General features: G+C 50.7%; 10 protein-coding genes across 10 annotated transcripts; 5 read left to right on the forward strand and 5 right to left on the reverse strand.

The window, feature by feature from the left end:
• The first annotated feature begins 174 nt into the window (after window positions 1–174).
• Window positions 175–1,069, forward strand: BDW70DRAFT_41783 (uncharacterized protein). The gene is made up of 2 exons (XM_073743962.1): window positions 175–708; window positions 762–1,069. Exons 1-2 carry the CDS (start codon window positions 351–353, stop codon window positions 980–982), a joined length of 579 nt encoding a protein of 192 aa, XP_073596537.1. The 5' UTR covers window positions 175–350; the 3' UTR covers window positions 983–1,069.
• BDW70DRAFT_41781 (uncharacterized protein) lies at window positions 912–1,388 on the forward strand. The gene has a single exon (XM_073743961.1). The coding sequence runs from the start codon at window positions 1,086–1,088 to the stop codon at window positions 1,332–1,334; it is 249 nt and encodes an 82-aa protein (XP_073596538.1). The 5' UTR covers window positions 912–1,085; the 3' UTR covers window positions 1,335–1,388.
• A 401-nt stretch (window positions 1,389–1,789) lies between these two features.
• BDW70DRAFT_149779 (putative CorA family metal ion transporter) lies at window positions 1,790–3,670 on the forward strand (the record flags this gene model as incomplete). Its single annotated transcript, XM_073739070.1, has 3 exons — window positions 1,790–3,431; window positions 3,482–3,555; window positions 3,611–3,670. The coding sequence occupies 3 exons, from the start codon at window positions 1,790–1,792 to the stop codon at window positions 3,668–3,670; spliced, it is 1,776 nt and encodes a 591-aa protein (XP_073596539.1).
• A 143-nt stretch (window positions 3,671–3,813) lies between these two features.
• BDW70DRAFT_41797 (uncharacterized protein) lies at window positions 3,814–5,510 on the reverse strand. Its single transcript, XM_073743963.1, has 2 exons — window positions 5,108–5,510; window positions 3,814–5,032 (listed from the first exon to the last, which is right to left on the reverse strand). The coding sequence occupies exons 1-2, from the start codon at window positions 5,278–5,280 to the stop codon at window positions 4,036–4,038; spliced, it is 1,170 nt and encodes a 389-aa protein (XP_073596540.1). The 5' UTR covers window positions 5,281–5,510; the 3' UTR covers window positions 3,814–4,035.
• Window positions 5,511–5,631: 121 nt separating this feature from the next.
• BDW70DRAFT_159365 (DEAD/DEAH box helicase) lies at window positions 5,632–9,234 on the forward strand (the record flags this gene model as incomplete). Its single annotated transcript, XM_073740683.1, has 1 exon — window positions 5,632–9,234. One exon carries the CDS (start codon window positions 5,632–5,634, stop codon window positions 9,232–9,234), a length of 3,603 nt encoding a protein of 1,200 aa, XP_073596541.1.
• A 263-nt stretch (window positions 9,235–9,497) lies between these two features.
• Window positions 9,498–10,814, reverse strand: BDW70DRAFT_159366 (uncharacterized protein; the record flags this gene model as incomplete). Its single annotated transcript, XM_073740684.1, has 3 exons — window positions 9,498–9,565; window positions 9,622–10,560; window positions 10,619–10,814. 3 exons carry the CDS (start codon window positions 10,812–10,814, stop codon window positions 9,498–9,500), a joined length of 1,203 nt encoding a protein of 400 aa, XP_073596542.1.
• Window positions 10,815–11,205: 391 nt separating this feature from the next.
• BDW70DRAFT_134983 (histidine--tRNA ligase) lies at window positions 11,206–13,255 on the reverse strand. Its single transcript, XM_073736602.1, has 5 exons — window positions 12,943–13,255; window positions 12,867–12,891; window positions 12,543–12,810; window positions 12,231–12,479; window positions 11,206–12,185 (listed from the first exon to the last, which is right to left on the reverse strand). Exons 1-5 carry the CDS (start codon window positions 13,166–13,168, stop codon window positions 11,304–11,306), a joined length of 1,650 nt encoding a protein of 549 aa, XP_073596543.1. The 5' UTR covers window positions 13,169–13,255; the 3' UTR covers window positions 11,206–11,303.
• A 99-nt stretch (window positions 13,256–13,354) lies between these two features.
• BDW70DRAFT_134986 (putative GTP binding protein (GTPBP1)) lies at window positions 13,355–16,056 on the reverse strand. Its single transcript, XM_073736603.1, has 3 exons — window positions 15,763–16,056; window positions 14,180–15,692; window positions 13,355–14,132 (listed from the first exon to the last, which is right to left on the reverse strand). The coding sequence occupies exons 1-3, from the start codon at window positions 15,814–15,816 to the stop codon at window positions 13,831–13,833; spliced, it is 1,869 nt and encodes a 622-aa protein (XP_073596544.1). The 5' UTR covers window positions 15,817–16,056; the 3' UTR covers window positions 13,355–13,830.
• Window positions 16,057–16,066: 10 nt separating this feature from the next.
• BDW70DRAFT_134987 (U4/U6-U5 snRNP complex subunit LSM3) lies at window positions 16,067–17,070 on the reverse strand. Its single transcript, XM_073736604.1, has 4 exons — window positions 16,899–17,070; window positions 16,745–16,837; window positions 16,635–16,671; window positions 16,067–16,585 (listed from the first exon to the last, which is right to left on the reverse strand). The coding sequence occupies exons 1-4, from the start codon at window positions 17,022–17,024 to the stop codon at window positions 16,551–16,553; spliced, it is 291 nt and encodes a 96-aa protein (XP_073596545.1). The 5' UTR covers window positions 17,025–17,070; the 3' UTR covers window positions 16,067–16,550.
• Window positions 17,071–17,313: 243 nt separating this feature from the next.
• BDW70DRAFT_41859 (uncharacterized protein) lies at window positions 17,314–20,006 on the forward strand. The gene has a single exon (XM_073743964.1). The coding sequence runs from the start codon at window positions 17,369–17,371 to the stop codon at window positions 19,790–19,792; it is 2,424 nt and encodes an 807-aa protein (XP_073596546.1). The 5' UTR covers window positions 17,314–17,368; the 3' UTR covers window positions 19,793–20,006.
• The last annotated feature ends 17 nt before the right edge of the window (window positions 20,007–20,023 follow it).

A 20,023-nucleotide genomic window follows, 5' to 3' on the forward strand; every position in this document is an offset into this window, starting at 1 on the left:
AAGCTTGACTTTGCTTGATTAATAGCTAGACCTAGGGAGGGATTTAGCTTGCATCCTTATCGTGGAATCTTCGGATCTGGAATCACGGAACATCATTTATCCAGATTCCACCGCCTTCATCTACGTCTATCGCTTATCAGTTGGAAGGCGGGCAGAACCATCTTTGACAATGTCGTCCACCTGACAAATGGGCCTCTTAAGTTGCGTTAATAGCTGAACGCCGACACACTCATGAACTTCTCCGGCGCTTCATCACTCCTTCAACCTGCATCTCCCGGAGAAGGCATTATCTTTTCCTTCTTTTCCCAGTTCGACCCCGAGTGAGCTTAATCTTCTCATCTTGCCCCATCATGGAGCGGGCTGCCTCCCGCCGCATCTCAGCCGTTGAAATACCGTCTTCATCCCCGCCACGTCGACGGCGTTCTTCGACAACCCAGGCTGGCCTTCCAAGGATTCATAAGCGTCGCCGACTGACAAATCAGACCATTTCATCTTCATCATCGCAACCTGATAATGAGCCCGTCGAGTCGATCGATCTTACGGAGTTGGACGGGAACTCATCTTTAGCCAAGGTACTTGCAAAACAACGGGAAGACGCTGTCACTGCGCAGCAGTCAAGTGGCGGGGGAAATGCACGGTCGAGGTTGACTGCCTATACTTGCCCTGTATGCATGGAAACTCCCAAGGACGCTACCGCTACCATATGTGGTACGTATTTCAGCATGGACAGATGCTGAATGGATCGGCTAATATAAACAAAGGTCATTTATTTTGCCACAAATGCATCATGGAATGGTTAGCAACCACGGAAGAGCAACGAGCAGACCGTGCCGGGAAAGCTCCACGAGGTCTCTGTCCTCAATGTCGACAACCTCTCTCCGGAGTAGATGCAATCGGGTCGAAAAGGAACCTAGTACCATTGCAGATTAAGCTCTTCACGAAGAAGCGGACCAACCCGGCAGAGCAGAGGGCTACGTTTTGAATATATGGAGTGGGCTATCTATCAAACAGACGCAACGCCCAAACAGCCATAACAGAAATGGCCTTATGACGACATATCCGTTAGACATCTCCTAGCAGGCCATATGTGTTCGGAATATTATTGGAACTCGGCCTATGGCCGAGACAATATGCCACTTGGTAGCGAAGGCTATCGCTACGAGGAGTGGTCTTTCCCGTTTCCTCTATTTGTCAATGACTTGGCCATTTGCTTATCTTCCGCCCGAGCAATACGGTTGCAATGTGTACAGCGTCGATATCGCAGTGTGGCCACAGCTGTATGTGCCGCGGATTCTTTACAACGCTGTTGGAAGTATATCATCTTAAGCATTTAGAATTTCACACAAGGCTTCGTACAGCCCATAGCAAGAATATTAAGAAGGCTACTACCCTGCCAGTAAAATCATTCGTGTCTGCTTGAACTCTGAAGATCCCGAACTGGTAGAAGGTAGTTTCCTGATTGGGAAACGGCTATTAAGCGTGCCAAGAAACAGACAGGGTCCAATGCTGACATCAAATATCCATCGCACCCATAACTTTCTAATATCCGTCAGGATTTCATCCCTGAATGTTCTGAATATCGTTGTCTTGGGGCTCTTTGAATTTCTAGGTTTCAACAACTCTCGGTCGCCTCATAGAGTTCATCCACCCCTGAAACGTCATCAAGGATGCATTACTCGAATGAGAGTCTAACTGCCACAACGCCAAGGGTGGAATTAATCTTCACTGCATGTGCCTGAATTAGTTTCTTGCTTGTCGACTCTTAAGAGAACTACATCTATTCTACAAGATGAGCGTTCATTCATTTGATCACGCAGCATTTGCCAGCACGCCGTCGCCACGGTCTGAAGCGGCACCGGATCATCTCCCAGATATTGAGGCTCATCCACGGCCACTACACCGAACGGTATCTCCCACCAATTGGGAAAATGCGTCACCAGAGCCACATACGGTTCCTCCACGTCAAAATTCGCAGGAGACCGTAAGGTACCGTGCGCGTCGGGCAAATACTGCTCGCTCATACCGTCCGGACACCGTTGCACATGACCCCAACTGGCAACCTGGGACGGAGCCCGGTATCGACCCTACCAGGCCACTCCCAGCGTACAATGCAGAATGGATGGCTTCAATAGCGACGAGCTTGCATCGTCGTTGCGAGATAACAGTAGTGGACTTTTCCCAGAATGAAATGCGACAGTATGCACTTGACAATGACACATTAGAGTCGTTCATGTCCAGGGAACGAGAGCCCTGGGTTCAATGCAGATGGGTCAACGTCAACGGACTTAGCTGGGATGTTATCAGAGTTCTGGGTAACAAAAAGGGATTACACAGACTCGCTCTCGAAGATTTGATCAACGAAACGAACCGTACCAAGGTGGATTGGTACTCGGACCATGCCTATATCGTCCTTACCCTACAGAAGCTTATCAACATGCGACAGGAGTCCAGCGACTCGGAAGAGGAGGATGAGGACAGCAGTGTAGCCTCGAGGCCAGAGCGGAGGAGTTCGATTCTCAGCAGCAAATCTGTGTCTCTAAAGAAAGCGACCAGACGCCGTGTCATTCAAGCAGCATTGAAAGATATCTTCTGGAATAGAACTCGAAAACCTGAAGCGGAAAATAGGGACAATGATGGAGCTGGAGCTGGATTTCAACGGGAAATGAATGGGACTACAAAACAACCCAGATTTGGTGGCGTAGCTGACATTCCAGGCACTGCGCGCAGCATTCAGCGGTACCGGGGCGGTCCAAACGAAGACCGGATTGCTTTCATGGAGCGCCACGCTGTATTGGCACCTAAGGGTGTGGCAGTGACCCTTGAACAGGTATCAATTTTCCTCCACGCTGACAACACCGTGACGTCCTTCTTCGAGGCAAGCGCGGATGAGATTGAGGCTCCTATTACTAGGCGTCTCGCGCAACCGGAGACAATCTTGCGCCAGTCTTGTGATGCTAGCATGCTCGTGCAAGCTATCTTGGATGCCATTATTGATCTGGCAATACCGGTCACCACGGCTTATCAGGACGCAATCGGCGATTTGGAACTCGATGTCTTGACGGATCCAGACGTTGACCAATCCAAGAGTTTATATATCCTGACCTCTGAAATCTCGATCCTTCGCAGCGCTATGCAGCCGATTGCGACTATTATCAATGCTCTTCGAGACCACCGTTCCGAGCCTGTCAGCACCCCTGGCCTAGGGGTGATTAGGCCACCAGGCTTTGCCACACCTTCTTCCACCGGTCAAGGACACATTGGGCCCGCCACCCCAAATCTCATGAGCTTGGGGGGTACAAGCGTGTCTATAAGCAATATGTGCCACACGTATCTGGGCGACGCCCTGGACCATTGCATTACCATTGTCGAGGGATACGACCAGATGAGACGGGCCGCAGACAACATGATCGACTTAATTTTCAACACGATTGGTGAGTGCTCCTGTGCCACTCAGTCCTGATCGCACGGTTGACCATAGTAGGTGCCTACCAGAACGAGAGTATGAAGCAGTTGACCCTTGTGACCTGCTTATACCTTCCCCTTACATTCTTAACGGTCGGTCTTCCTCGTAAGACACAAATATATATATACTTATACTTACATTTGGCAGGGTTACTTTGGCATGAACTTCGAGAGGTTCACTGGGGTTACTGAGCATAGTGATGCGTAAGTACAGCGTTACTCCGCTTCTGTCAGCCAAGCTGACTGATTAGATATTTTTGGATAATCGCGCCGCCGTTTGTTTTCGTAACGACGCTCTTCCTCATGTGAGACTTCTCGCTGCCCTTTAGTGCTTGCGCTGACCCTTGTTAGGCGTGACAAAATCCAGCGGTATGTTGTGCTGTTGGCTCAGAGACGACTTATTAGCAGCTCGAGACGTCAGAGAAGAGAAAAAATATCGAAGCGAGAATAGCCGATATGACTCTTTGTCAATCTCGCAGCGATGCAACATCTCCCTGGAGTTCCTTCGAGGACCCGAAACATGGATATATTGTACAGTCTATATTGTACATTCTGTCTCGTTAGAGGTATAAATTAAAAGGATCTCCGTTGGAATGCCAGATAAGCCTTCCACGGAAGCTTCCAGTCTGACCTAAGGAGCTCAGGGCGGAAGATATCAAAGTCTAAGCTCTCCAGTTTGTCCAACCAGAGTCGCGTCCCAACAGCAGGCATAAACACTCCAAAAGCCCGATTTACCTCGTCTAGTTGCGACTCGTGTCGTCCCTCTTCAGCAGCATACTGATGATCTTCCTCCCCCTCATGCTCATAGTCATGACCGACATTCTGTCCCGCTCGCAGATTGCTCAGCATCTGCTGAACCGTGATCAAGTGATCGCTCGCCCTTGTTGCAACCGTAAACACCGCATCACGTAAACCCTCTGCCTCCGCGCCCCGCCTGAACACCTCTTCCTCCTTCACCCCCGCCTGCGCCATGATATCCAGAGGCAGCATAACGGCACCCTGCTTTGCTCCTCCTTGTAGAGCCGCCATGCTGTCCCCGGCACTAGTGGCGGATTGCGCCTGTGCTGGGAATGCCACAATCGGCAATCCCCTCAATACTGCTGCGATCCCCGCCGCCTTCCCAATATGACTTGCGACATGATCCGCGGTAACACTCGTCATAGGAAGTGCAGAAAGCGTCAAATAAAGCAGTGTGCTGTACGTGTTCTCTGCATAGCTTTCCAAGGCCTCCAGGTTTGGGTACGGATCATTTGTGAGAGTCTGCTCCCGTGCGCTAATCATGCGATTCAGCCAATTCTTGCTTAGCTTTGCCCTGCCACCGCTTCTGTGATGCAGGTCCTCGATTGCGGAAGCGAGAAGAATCGCGATGGGTTCTTTGGGAGGCGAGCCGGTGAGTGTCTTTGCGATTGCGTCGCGCCAGAACTGCAGGCGCATTAACCCGATTGTATGCGAGGACGTTGTGTCGGGGATTAAGGATAACGTGGAATTTAGGGCGCGCAGGGCGATGTATGCCGGACGGGCTTGGCTGGGGATGAAAGTGCTGAGGGTGTATGAAGGGCGGTCATATTTCCTGCACAACAGACGTATTAGAATCTAGCACAGTATATGAGGTTATTCAGTCTAAAGAGCTGCGGGGTCGGCGTACGCCAGGAGGTTGAGGCAGTATTTCTGTGCAGCTTCGACTTCCGCTGCTGCGGCGCCGGTGGCGGGGGATGTGCTGAGGCGGCGTTCTTGATGGGTGATATTGACTGCCTTGGGAAGTCTGTAGAGCTGGCGCGTTGTGCGCACTGTGTCTTTTAGCAAGGACATGGTCGTCATCGCCTGACGGTAGGGATGATGGTTGAGGTGATAGTTTGAAAGCTGCGTCAGATTGCGCAACACCGGTACCAATTGCTCGAGGTAGGGCCTTAGAGAGATGGAAAGCACCACTGAGGTGTTTGGCTAAGAACTCAAGATCTTTTAAGAGATACGAAATAGAGTCGCTGGTCTCGAACGCTGGGTTGGAAGATGTCGAAGCTGTGGTTAAGGTCACTCCGCGCTTTTTCCCTAAATGCCGGCCTAAAGAAGTTTAAGTGATTTTCTATTTGCTGCGCGTCTGCGGCGCGTCCTCCGCCTACCTGATCTTCCTCCTTCTTCACAATATACTAGCTGACATACATACGCTGCATTATGAACTTTGACGCATCCAATGATCGCCCACTTAAGAAACGACGCTTCTTCGTTGATGACCCTCTCGATACCCCTGTGACCCCGGCCGAAAAGTCACCAGCTCTCGACGCGTCCTCATCTGCCTCTACGCATACGGACCTGAATAATAGCGCCAACGGCTCTCCTGCACAAAATCAGACACGACAGGAGTATATCTTGTCAAATGGTGGGCACGCAACACAGCCAACGAAAGCCGCTGGACACCCTACACATCAGGCACAATCACCCGCCCAAGATACTCTCAGCGATTTTGATACCGAGGCATTCGTCAGCATTGTAGGGGAGCAAGTCTCACCGGAGACACTGTCGCAAATTCAGAAACTGTCCGATGGAAGCCTTGAAAAAGCTATAAATGTCTACTTTGATGGATCGTGGAAGAATGCAGGGAGCCCTGACTCAAGTCAGACGACGTTATTATCCCGCGAGAGAAACGCTTCACGACCTTCCCCGTTACATACATTGGGAGAGCAGGGTACAACGCCAGCAGAAAATGGTGCCAATTTTGTTACAGAACCTGTCTCGCGTCTAAAATTGCAACCTGCACGAAGATACCTTGGTGCATTTGGTGTAGAGGCGTGGGCTACCAGGAGTGGAACTGGTTTGATCAAGCACGGTGACACTGTCAATATTGAGCGTGCAAGATCCCAGCCGCTTTCTACTCGCGGCCGCACCGGGAAGCTTAGAGTCAACCAGAAAGGAGATGTTCTTACGCGCTTCACAAACAATGCTGGCCAGGAGATTGGACGATTACCTCGGGAGACAGCCGAATGGGTGTCCACCCTGCTGGACCAGAAAATTTGTGAGTTTCGCGGCGTATGCGTGTTTGCACCGGACCGGCTCCGGGTGAACGACACCATTTATCTGCAGCTCCGTTGTTTCATGCGGATAGAAGCTTTCCAGCCAAAGGAACTACATCAGAAACAAGACGACAACAGGTCAACTACGATATTCGAACAGGAAGAAAGCGCTGAGGAGAAGCAACTGCGTCTTCGCCAGGTCTCTCTAGTGCAACTTTTTGACGAAATTGGTCTCAAATCTACAACCCAGGATGACGAGATTAAGAAGCAGAGGAAAGAGGGTTTGCTCCGCGCAGCTGAAATGGCAGACCAGGAGGCCAAAAAGCTTGCCAAGTCTGGTAATAACGACTCCGGAGACGAGGAACCTGCGGAGCTCGAGCAAGACCAGCTTGACGCATTGTACAAAAAGGCGCAGTCCTTCGACTTTAGCATGCCTGAAGCCCAGCCTCCCTCGTCGTTCGCCATGGAGCTGCGAAAATACCAGAAACAAGCGCTTTATTGGATGCTCTCGAAGGAGAAAGATAAGAAATCCGGGAGAGAGGTTTCGATACATCCCCTCTGGGAAGAGTACGATTGGCCACTGAAAGACGTTGATGACAAGGACCTGCCGATTATTGAAGGGATAAACCACTTTTATGTCAATCCTTACTCCGGAGAGCTCAGTCTTGACTTCCCTGCTCAAGAACAGCATTGCCTAGGAGGTATTCTCGCAGACGAGATGGGCCTGGGAAAAACCATCGAGATGCTAAGTTTAGTTCATTCCCACAGAAACCTCCCTCCAACACAGACTCTTGGTAATTTGACCAGACTGCCCGCGTCTGGTGTCGTTCCGGCTCCCTATACAACCCTAGTTGTTGCGCCAATGTCTCTACTCGCCCAATGGGAGGGAGAGGCCTTGAAGGCGTCCAGAAATGGATCGATGAAGGTCTTGATGTATTACGGGAATGAGAAAAATGTGAATCTACGAGAAATGTGTTCTGCTGGCAATGCTGCAGCCCCAAACATAATCCTCACGAGTTACGGGGTTGTGATGTCTGAACACAGAACGCATCAAGCACTAGCACCTGGAACTTCCTGGTCACCTGGAAACCTATTCTCGGTTGAATTTTTCCGGGTTATCCTCGATGAAGCCCATATCATCAAGAATAGACGGTCGAAGACGGCAAGAGCATGTTACGACCTAAAAGCAACACACCGATGGGTTCTCACTGGCACACCCATCGTCAACCGTCTAGAAGATTTATTCAGCTTGGTGAGATTTCTCAGAGTTGAGCCGTGGAACAACTATTCCTTCTGGAAGACATTTATTACAGCACCCTTCGAGTCTAAGGAGGTCGTGCGTGCGATTAGTGTCGTACAAACAGTCCTGGAACCCCTGGTTCTTCGGCGTACCAAATCCATGAAAACTCCTGAAGGAGAGCCATTGGTTCCGCTACCGAAGCGGACGATACGTATCGAGAAAGTCGAGCTCATAGAGCAGGAAAGGGAAATTTATAATCACATTTATACCCGGGCGAAGCAAACGTTCAACAGCAACGTCGCAGCCGGAACTTTACTTAAGTCGTACTCAACTATCTTTGCACAACTCCTACGTCTCCGCCAGACATGCTGCCACCCCGTTCTCACGCGCAACAAGGCAATTGTCGCAGACGAAGAAGACGCCGCGGCCGCGGCTGACCAGGACAATGATCTCAAGGATGATATGGACCTCCAAGAACTCATCAACCGGTTCACCGCAACGACTTCAGACGCCGAAGCCTCCAACGAACCTCCTGATCCCTCTATGAAATTCACTGCCCACGCCCTCCGTCAAATCCAGACCGAATCAGCCGGTGAATGCCCCATCTGCTCAGAAGAACCCATGATCTACCCCGCCGTCACAGCCTGCTGGCACAGCGCTTGTAAGGGATGCCTCAAGGATTACATCCAGCACCAAAGGGACAAGGGCGTCCAGCCCCGGTGTTTCTCATGCCGCGCGGACTTAGACCCGCAGGATATTTTCGAGGTCGTCCGCTACCAATCTCCAAATACCACACCTACTGATCAAACGCCCTCATCTATAGAGGGCAACAACGTATATAGCAGCTCGCAACCACCACCACGAATCTCTCTGAGGAGAATCAACCCCCTCTCCCCGTCAGCACATACATCAGCCAAAATCCATGCGCTTCTCGCGCACCTCGCGCGCGTCCCGGCCGGGACTAAATCCGTCGTCTTCTCCCAGTTCACATCTTTCCTAGACCTCATAGGTCCGCAGCTGACGAAAGCCGGGATCCCGTTTGTCCGGCTTGATGGAACAATGGCTCAAAAGGCTCGCGCCGAAGTCCTGGCCCAGTTCACGAAGTTTGAAACATTTACGCAGGAAGAGCTGGACCAGGCCGAATCGACGTCAGCGCCACCGGGACTCACCCCAACACCAAAAACACCCAAGCTGTCCTCTCCCCCATCCTCGCCGACAGTACTACTGATATCTCTCAAGGCTGGCGGCGTCGGCCTCAATCTCACTGCCGCTTCTAACGTCTTCATGATGGATCCGTGGTGGTCTTTTGCCATCGAGGCGCAAGCTATTGACCGCGTTCATAGGATGGGCCAGCTGCGTGAAGTCAATGTCGTGCGGTTTATTGTCAAAGACTCGATTGAGGAAAGGATGCTGCGGGTTCAGGAGCGGAAGATGGGGATTGCTGGATCGCTGGGGCTTATGGGGGAGGGCAATGAGGAGGAGAGGAGGAAAGAGAGGATTGAGGAATTGAGGTTGTTGTTTGAGTAGTGTTGCTCACTCGCCTGTACTTGGATATTTGTGGTCCAATTTATGGGTATGGCTGTTATTTCGTTTTGAATATAATAATAGACTTTTTAAGAGATATTACATTCATCCAAGGGCAATCATTATAGTAATACAAAATTAACGAAAAAAAAAAAAACCGGCTGCGTACCAAATAAAATCATTATATTATCACTGTCCGTTTGAACGGTTTGTCTTTCCAGTCTTACCAAAGTAAAGACTAAGAACGTTTCGAAAGGAGGTTTTGTTTAGTGGTGGTGGAGAACCTTGTTCAACTTCTCCTTCATACTCGAATGGTGTTTCTCCTTCTTATCATCTAAATCGAGGCTTTGTCAGTAGAGCTAAGACGTGAAGTGAAACACGATTACTAACCATTTTTGGTTGTCTTAGGCTGATCGTCCTTTTTCTTCTGGGATTCGGCACTTTGCATCTGCCTCTCGTAGGACTCGCGAGGAGGTGGGACGCTGGGGCCGCGGAGAGCCTCCTTGCTGACACCGTGCTTCTTAGCAACCTCCTCGGTAGATGGAACAAGCTTCTCGGCGGAGCCGGACTCAGTGGTCTCAGCATCAGCCCCAGCGCCGGTGCCGGCAGTAGAAGGTTCCTTGCGCTCATCCTTACTCACGTTCGTTGGAGCGGCACCCGTACCAGCAGTGGTAGGTCCAGAGCTATTCTCTGTCACTTGCCTGGGAGCCTGGGGTGCACTGAGATCGGTAGCAGAAGGCTCCTTGGACTTGCTCTGGCTTACACTCTTGGCAGTACCGGCGGCGGAGGTGGAGGGCTCCTTGTCATTGGGCTGGCTCACGCTCTGAGCGTGGGAAAATGAGATGTTGCCCCGTTGCTCAGAGGGAGGCTGGGCAGCAGGTGCCGCTGCAGAACCTGAAAGAGATCCAGCTCCAGCGCCAGCAGCGATGCCAGAGCTGAGACCAGCGCTGGGGCCAGCCGCGTTTACCTTCTCTGCAGTGGTTGCAGCGTCGTCGGTAGAGCGTGTGTTGTAGGTTGCGGCAGGCTCATCAGGCTTCGGGCGAGAGGTGAGACCCTCGTCCTTCAGGGTGCTTTTGTGTGTACTGAGAGGCTCATCCTTAAGTGTGCTCTTGCCCGCGGGCCCAGAGGTGTGCTGCTTGCCAACAACAGGGTCAGGGTGTTCAAAGGATGGGTTTGAGGGGCCGATGTTAGAGGTGACGAGGGCGGCTTTGCCGTCTTTGTTTGCGTTAGAATCCTGGTACTTGTCTTGGAAAGTGCCGGGGGTTGTAGAGGAAAGTGGTTCTGTCATAGCGGCGGTGTTGTCTTTCGAGATGGGAGCGCCGAGTTGATCTGTAGATTTTATGATTAGAGGTCGGCTTTATAAGACGCAACGTGATAGATGGCTTACCATCTCGATTGCCTGCATCATAGGGGTCGGTCACAGTTCCCTTGCCCTGAATGCCGGACATAGGCTCATCGCCATGTTGTTGTTGTTGCTGGGGAACTCGCTGCTCAGGCTGAGTCTGCTGGCCACCTCTAAGGGCATCGACCTCGTTCCAGAGGGCATTGGATGCGCTTTGAACAGCCTGAGTAATGGTCTCCATGGTCGTGGGATAGAAGCAATGCCAAGTGATAGCGATGTGGAGAATATGATCAGGTCAAGGTTGAACCAAATACTAGTGTTTTATTTGTATTTTGCAGATGAAGTATATTGCCACTCTTCGGCCAAGGGCTTGGTATACACTGGTTATATAGATCGATGCTGCGTGGGCTGAGGCCGTGCTTGCACAAAGTACGTCAGTGAGATTCGAGCCCAAACCGGCTGCTTAACGTCATATCTTCGACGGTGATGATCCATGATGCTCGGATTGGTTCATACTCGACTGTTAGTGCACTTTAAGGCAATGACGTAAGTGACGTCAGTCAAATCACGTGGCTGATATCAGGTGGAGGCAACAGCAAATAATGGAATGTAGCGGCCAAAAATGAGATAATGTATATGACGATTGGATATCTATTCTATTTTTTGAGTCCTATCAGGATAGCCAGCTGCCCGATTGATGTTTCCCCGTTGATGTCGGGATATGCGCCACCTAGCGAATTGGTAGGGAGATTTTGTTTAGCTTCTTTTTGATCTCTTCCACAAGATCCTCCCGTGAGACCAGAGTGCCGTCTTTTTCTGGGTGGCCTTCGGGCAGCCCAAGTTCCTTTAGCTTGACCTTGCCCGCTGCTAACTCGTCCTCCCCAAGAATGACAGCAAGCGGAATACCACCGGCTTCAGCCAGCTTGAATTGTTGCGGCAGCTTCGGCTTAACAGTCTGGGCGAATTCAGCCTTGATGCCTGCCTTCCATAGCTGATTGGCAACAGACATGCGCTCGAGAAGCAGGCCATTGAAGCCCTTACCACCGAAAGCCATGACGAAGACATCTACTTCGCTGGCGCGCATGGTGGCATTGCCCTCCTTGGCCTCGTTCTCAAGGCGCTGTTTCATGATTGTGAAGATTCGATCGACACCGAATGAGATACCAACACAGGGGATTTGACGCTTCTTGGCAAACATGTTAACCAGGTCGTCATAGCGTCCACCTGCAGCGATACTGCCAACGCCGATATTCTGGTCCTCTCCGTTTGATTTCGATTTTGACTTCTTTTGGGACTGAGCGAACCCTTCCGCGGAGGACAGTGGTGTAACAACTTCGTAAATGAGACCGGTGTAGTAATCCAAGCCTCGGGCAAGGGAGAGGTCGAAGGAGATCTTATCTAAAACGTCAAAAGCCTCGAGATATTTAAAAAGAAGCTCCATGTCCTCAACGCCCTTCATAACGTTCTCGTTGGTGCTTAGTAGATCATCGGATCTGATGGTGTCCAGGATATCACGGCCACCGCTCAGCTTCACATACTGTCCAACCTTGTCCGCGACTTCTGGTGTCAACCCCTTCTCTTCCATCTCTAATTTGACTTGCTCCCATGGGAGCTAAGCCTGTCAGCTGGGTTCAGGTGCAAGTAGACCCTAACATACCTTATCAAGCTTATCAACGGCGGAGCTTATTGAACGAATCTTATCCTCAGGAACACCACACGCTCCAAACAACCCGTCGAGAATCTTTCGGTGGTTAAGCTTGATCGTGATATAGTCGCGCATGTTGAGCGCCTCGAAAACCTCCACTACAATTCGGAGGACCTCAGCATCTGGGATCATGGGGTCGTAGGAACCGGCAATATCAAAGTCGCATTGGTAGAATTCGCGCATCCGCCCTTTCGCAACTGCCTATTGTCGAAGGTATTAGCCTGGACGACAAAATTTTTGTGTCCCACACCACGAGTGACTCACCGGCTGATCTCGTCGGTACACCTTGGCTATTTGAAATCGCTTAATGTGCTGCACTGAAGTGTTCATGGCGAGCCACCGTGCAAGCGGCACCGTCAAGTCGTAGCGAAGGGCGCTGTCCTCTCCACCTTGGTCGGCAAGGTCATAGATAAGACGAGAGTCCTCGCCATATTTGCCAGCCAGGATCTCCTTTAATTCGAAAACGGGTGTGTCTAGTTGGGTACCGCCGTGTCGCTTGAACACTTCCGTGATGGCGCTGAAGATTGATTCACTGTTGACAGCGTAAGTGAGGGGCACGCGATAGGACACTAGTAATTGGATGTTTACCGGATAATCATATCGACACCAATCCCTAGAAAAAAAGGTCAGTAAAAGTGTTTCGGGAGTCGGCCACGCAACTTACAATCCCTTGTGCCTTTGGGCGTCTTGAGCTGAAAGCTCAACTTGTTTGACTTCCCCTCCTTGGTCGCCATGTCTATTGGTTCTTGAATTTGTGAAGTGAGAGAACGAATGTGTTGTTGATAGGGAACGTTGATGGCCCGGGTTTCCCGAAGAGTGCGGATGAGGGGTCTCCGAAGGGCGCGCAGGGTGAGGTCACTGAATGATTTGACTGAAGAAATCAACCGCATGAAGATAACAACTGGAGCCCGTGGACGCAATTGAGGGGCTTCGTCTGGTGGAACGGAAAAATTTGGATGAGTCAAGCAACCGAGCCACACTTGCGCCGCTTGCATTAGCCACACTTTCCTTACATACTCTGGCCTGCACATACTCATGATCCACCTGTTTAACAGGTACCTTATACGGCCATGGCTTGCAGTGCGGATCGCAGGACAGGCGAGCCGATTTTGCATTCCAGGGGGTGTAATCTTGTACTACTGCTATACCAAATATCGATTTTCTATTCTCTGCACAGCCACAGACCGGACGGGCGACCTGGGAAATACCTCATGATAGCAGCGAAAAACCAGAATCGTGAAGACAGAGTAAGTTTGTCTAGCTGAGATTTTCTATCCAAGGATTTGCCCTGCGCATGGTGATGTAAAACACAGAAGAAATAAAAACAACATAAAAAGTCATAACATTGCCCATCAACAATAAACAAGGGCAGGCCGTCGTGTCCTGCACTACTGTATATAGTAAAAAGAGAAACCCAGGATGTCATGAAAAGTGACTCAAAGATCCACTCGCATGCAGAAACAAAGACATATAGTGACGCGTCGCGAGCCGCTGACTTCTCGGCCGGGGGTTGAGGGGTAATGAGAGGGTCGAACAGCCACCAGCCGAAAGATTAGTGTTTTTCTTTTCGCTCATACTCTTTTCTTGCTTCAGGGCTCAATGGATTGCTCGAATCGTATCCAACGCTCTTGACAATGCCTAGTCCCTTCGTCTTACCCTCTCGGAACAGTACCCGATCACCAGGAGCGAGGAATTCGGGCCGCTGCATGAAACGGAAGGCAACTAGGGCTCGATCACCAGTTCGAATGTAAGGTCGGTCAATGTCGATGACAGAGCATGTTTGGCTCACCGCCCCGACATGGAGCATAGCCTGATACCGAGGCTTTATCGTCGTTGCATGAGACAGAATGAGAACTATATAAGTTAGCAAGAATCCAACCATGGTCTATGATGATAAGTACCTTCAGCAATGAACTCTCGGTAGACTTTGGGCTGTTGATCCAATTTTTTAAGAACAACCATTCCTTTCCGAACTTCCTTTCGCCGCACACGCTTCAATGCAAACGATCCAGACTGCCCAGCAAAGCAGGCATTTACCTGGATACGCTTGCGCTCGATAGACTTGATAGTAGTCGTAGTAAACTGCCCGAGGGAGTCAGGACCAACCAAGACGGCATCACCAGCGTGGATCACACCAGACTTGGCCACTCCAGACACGACAGTACCGACATGCGGGACGGAGAAAGTGTCATTGATCAAAAACTCAAAGGGCGCGTCTGGATTATACTGTCCGCGGTAAGGAAGAATGTTTAAGAATGTCCGAACAAGCTCCAGATTCTCTCCAGTCACATTAGAAACCTGAAAGATGGGGCATATCCGTTGAGAGACAAACTGCGTGGCAGTGTTGATTGTCTCCTCCATGTCCTTCACAAAGATAGGGATTTTCCGAGCTCCAGGCGACTTGAGGATTTTAGTCAACTGGGAGATAGTCTCTTGCAAAATCTGAGGGGGGCAGATATCGATTTTGGTGATTATGACCATAACGGGCACGTTCAGAGCCAGGGCTATGCCCAGATGTTCCTTGCTCATACCAATAAGGCCATTGTTGGCCGCAACCATTAGAAGGCAATAATTAGGATTGCTGCTCAGCATGCCGAAGACTGTCGTCCGCAGGTAACGCTCGTGGCCGGCGAGGTCAGAGAAGGAGATGACTTTAGCTGACCGTTTGCCAATCTCTTCCCAAGAAAGCTTGCGGCCCTGCGAGCTGCTCACTATCTCTCCTTGGCCATCAAAGCCCATAATCTCCAGACCGACCGAGCTGGTCCTCCCGCTCTCAATCTCGTGCTTGTGGCGGAAGAGATTCACTCGCGCTTTACCACGCCCGTCATCCAAGCCTCCTTTCACGAGTACACCGAGCATGGTGCTCTTTCCAGCATCAACATTCCCTACCACTGCCATCCGAATCTCCGCCATTTCCTCTATTGTTTCCGCAGGCTGCCGAATGAGAATCTTACCCCACGAACCCTTTATCCGGTAATTTGTAGTTTTTGCCTCTTCAGGACCGCCAACATTGTAGGTTAGGAGAATGCGACAATGTGCGGAGAGAGTTGTTGCAGCTTCTCGCAGCCGGTGCAGGGCTACATTCCACTGATCTAGGCTGAGCGACATGGACTCTCCCCCATCCTCAACCCCGAGATCGAAAATTGTCTCCCCATGGCCCTCATCAATGCGGCTTTGCAAAACCTCTGCCAGGGCCTTGAGGCTTTCCTCGGAATTGTTGTCTGTGCAGAGCAATAGGTCCTTCAGCCTGACGGTCTTTGGGTCATCGGATAGCCCCAGCTGGTCGAGGATCTCCAACTCGGCATGCTCCTCATGCGCAGTAGATTTGTCACTACTGCCGCTGTTGACCGGTGCTGTTTGAGCGGAGCGGAGCGACTGTTGTTTGTCCGCATATTCCGCAAACTCACTGAGCGCCTGGCGCGCATGGATACGTAGTTAGTGGAGGCCGCAAGTGAGGGGTACTCGAGACAGAACAACAACTCACGAGCTCGCCTCTCCGCCGGTCTTCCAGAGAGGGTTTTAGAGAATCCGTCCGCATGATCTGTGTTTGCGCCCAGAGGACGAAGTAGTTGACAAGCAGGTACAATGATTTACTGGTTGTTCACGAAGTCGGTGTGGTTATATGATGCTAGCTAAACGGTCGGAAATGAGCAGTCGCCAATGGCGGTTCAGACACGTATTCGTACGATCATTCTTCGAGCCGGAGCCAGAAATAAATATATATAATTTTTGTGAGACAAACAGCAAAGTAAATGTGGTTGTAAGGGCAGAGGAAGGGGATTATTGTGGTTTAAATAAGAGCTGGGGAGACGGGGTGAGCTTTATCGATAGCAAGCCCCATTGAGTCATTCCAACTACAGTGGCACTGCCACAACAGCACCAGACACTAAAACACAACTTGCATTGACTCAGAGAAGCGTTGCCCTCGTGAGGTAGCACTCTGCCGTAAATTGGTCCTCTGATCGATGACTAATTCATTATGCTCTATCAATCAACCTCCAAGAGGGGAAAAAAGTTATCGCGGTTGACCGGCGACTCCTAGGCTCCTGGAGCTTAACCGGCAGAGCCGGTAAAAGCGACAGAAAATGGGAAGTTATCAACACCAGAAACCGCGTCCGAAACCGTGTCCGATAACCTGCAACTATGTCTCGGTCATTCGTCGAATTCGTAGCCCCAATATGATGGCTCGTGAAGTCGGAGACTCGTTATGGCAAACAGTCTCCGACTGAAGTGCGTACTCCTAAAGTTGCAATCGATCACAGTTCGAATCGATCAGGCTTGGGGAGATATTAAAACGACCGAGTCACCTGGCTGGGTTAGTGGCAGCCTAAATATTATGTGAAATCGACAGCGCACCTCGAACGAACAGCATCTCTTCCTGTTTCTTGATCGTCTAAAAAGTCGGAAAAAAAGGTGTTAATCAAACTCTTCGTGATGCCGCATTGAGAGGGAGGTAATCAGCGTACTCGGATGTGCTCTTGCTCGTTCTCGTCCTCCTCCACAACGTAGATTGTCTCCTCAACATCACCTAGGACCAGATTGCAATGGCTGTCGTAAGCCTAAGAGCGCAATTGGTATTAGCAAAAGTCCTGAAGCCAGCTGGCTAGACGATAGACCCACGTGTAAACGACCCTTGAGCTCGCGATCACCCCGCAGCTTGACAAAAACGATCTCGTCGAGGGATAGGCGGACGAGGTCCAAAGGCTCGGATACGGATGAGGTGCCCGCGCCCTCGGTGTCGGCCATTTTGTTATAGATGGAGAGGATAATGAGAGGAGTGGGTAACAGTGACACAGCTCTGCTCGTCAGGCAGATCGAATAAGACAAAAACGCGCCGAGCGCCAAGACTGCAATTAGCGCCATTTTCCTACCCCGGACTTAACACGGGCTAGTAGCACACCACTACTGGATCGCTACTGGCGCTGCATCTTACTGACAGGACAAAGCGTACCACTCAGCAGCCAGACATAATGGCAATACCGGCAGTGTTATGACCAGGGGACCCTGTACCACCCCCTCATCTGCACCATGTTCTCCTCACCCTCCTTTTCACCTTTTCTTGCCTTTCTGCTTTTTCGTAGTCATTCTCAATGAGGTTGGTTTTACAAAGTCGCTCTTTCAATAGTCTCAGCTCAGCTGGCTCTCTTAGCCGTCATGGCATCCAGAAGCTGCGACTTGGCGCGGCTCCCACCGCTCAGTTCGCGCGACTGTTTACTACCAGGGGCTCTTTGGCTGCCTGGAATCGAAACACCAAGACAGCACCTAGATCCAAGGCTAGCAAACCGAACAGCGACTCCACAAGTGAACACTCAAATTCGGAATCTGCAACCCCCGGGGCTGCTGCTAGCTGGAATAAACCAAAATTCAAGGCTAGCGAACGCCAGAGCGAGCCGGTCGGCGAGCATACGAATGAGCCCATTAGTGAAACTGTCATTTCCCCAACGAATGAAATGACTAGTGAGCCTGTAAGGAATATCATGATCGACACAGCGAATGGAAATGCTGGCGACCAGGAAACTGCAGCCTTCGATAGCAGAGTTTCAGACCTGATCACTATTCGTGGGAGAAAACCAAAAGACGCGGACACTGTGAGAAAAGAGTTCTATGCGATCCTAGAGACCGCTCAGCCAGACCAGGTAATGGCTGCCATGCTCAACTATGACTGCGAAGAGCTGGTTGCAACAATGCCGCAGAGCAGCTTTATCGAAGCCTTGCACCTTCTCTCACCCGCCCATTTCGTTGAGCCCTTCAAAGAGATATACCGACCGTTGCACCCATATACTGTTCAGATCAAACGCTTCAAGGCGCAGCATACACTGTTTGATGATTTTGTTAGGAATCTTTCTGCGATTGTCCGGATACGAAGATCGGGGGGTCAGGCTTTAGGGCTTGCTGAATACGTACACCTTCTTAACTGCGCTCGGTCTCTCGGCGATGCGCTCATGGCAGACCATATCTGGAACTCCATGAAGATGGACGATATTTCCCCCAACCTTGAGTGTTACAATCACTACATGGAAGCCAAAGTTTGGAATTCAGCTTATACCGGTAAAGAGAAATACCGTTTACGTATTACACCTTTCGCATACAGGAGACGAAAGTTTGCAGACCTCGGCTGGGAAGGCTATGGAACTGCAGGACGCAGTGTGCGAACAGAAGTACAAGAAATCTTCGATGAGATGACAGCATCGGGCATCGACGGTGATGAGGCGAGCATCGTGAACCTTTTCATGGCGGCCGCCCGAGTGGGGGATAACGAAACGATGGAATGTATTCTACAGACCATCTGGAACATTGACGTCGACGCACTACGGAAAGGGCGACATGTTGAAGTGACCGAGTATGATCGTTCTTCACCCTTTTACCCCTCTGCTCGGCTCCTTCGCGCGGTAGCGCACTCATTCAGTGCCGCCAACGACATAGAAAGTGCAGTACGCATCATCGAGCTTGTTTCGCGGTCTTATGATGTTGAAGTCCCAGAGTCAATCTGGGCCGAGTTATTCGAATGGGCGTTTGTTTTGTCCCGACGCAAATACGGACCTGACGCTGAGCGGAAATCCAAAGGTCTTATAAACACCAGCCTCTTAGAAAATTTGTTCGAAACAATGACAAAGGAACCCTACAATATCGAGCCCTCAGCGGAAATGCACTCGAAGCTCGCCAAGACAGCATGGGTATTTCACCGTTTGAACGATTTCCTTTATCACATGCGCGCGGCATACAAAGTCCTGGCTGAGACAAGACGGAAGAGGATAGCTGCGCGAGAAATTGTCGAATCCTACCTGCGGTACCCCCGTTCAGATGATGGGGAAATGGACCCCCAGATTCTATGGTCACGAGGTTTCGCAGATGCCGTCCACACCTACGATGTCCTTCGGCTTCTAGTCATGCAACAAACGAGAATAATAGAACGTCTTGCCAATCTTCTGATCCACAGGGGAGACTGGCTTGGTCGCAGTTTTGATGTATGGGAACGTCAATTCCTGCCTCAGCTTATGGAGGAATGGCGAGACTTTATTCCAGCACGAGTCCGCTACACTACATCTACCGGAATCGTCCAATTCCATGGTGTATCATATTACGGTTCTGCTAGGTATTCAACTCATGCACGGATACCGGTCCGCCGACCATCCTTCAACGACAGCTTTAGGCTCGTTATTAGCAACCAAGAGTACGACGATGACTTTATCTGGGCCACGTATAAACGAAATATGTCTCCCGGCGATCTTCATCACCCTCTACTCAGGCGACTTTTCGAACCCACTATCTTCGATTACGACTCTCACAACCTGGAGGACGAAGTTCAAGATCAAGTATCAGAGGCGCAGCTACTAGCTGCAAGTGAGGTGTACGGCCACTTTGCCACCAAATCCGCCGAGCCCGCCCGCCCTCGTTTCTGGGTTGAGGAAGCGTATGAATCAGCCCAGTTGAAGAAATCGGCGCTCATGAAGGCTTTTGGGTCCCTTTCTGGTCTTGATGATGAGGGCGAGTACGCAGTTATTCCGACTGCTTAAAAGTCTACCTTCCAGTACGATTCAATTCTCAAGGCTTGCATTCGCGGACGCTGCGTTTGACTTCGGTTGTCTAGATGTGGCATGCCTTTACTCGAAAAAAGCACAGGAGTACATGGTGCGATGCAATGAACTGGTTTCTGATTTACTTTACTTTTCAGATACCCCTCATGGTTAGTCACGCTTTGTGATTAAGTTCGACCTCAAGCTTCTCTTGCCTGTTCTTATCCCCCG

Source organism: Aspergillus foveolatus (assembly GCF_047715535.1).
Source record: "Aspergillus foveolatus strain CBS 279.81 unplaced genomic scaffold BDW70scaffold_20, whole genome shotgun sequence".
NCBI lineage: Eukaryota > Fungi > Ascomycota > Eurotiomycetes > Eurotiales > Aspergillaceae > Aspergillus > Aspergillus foveolatus.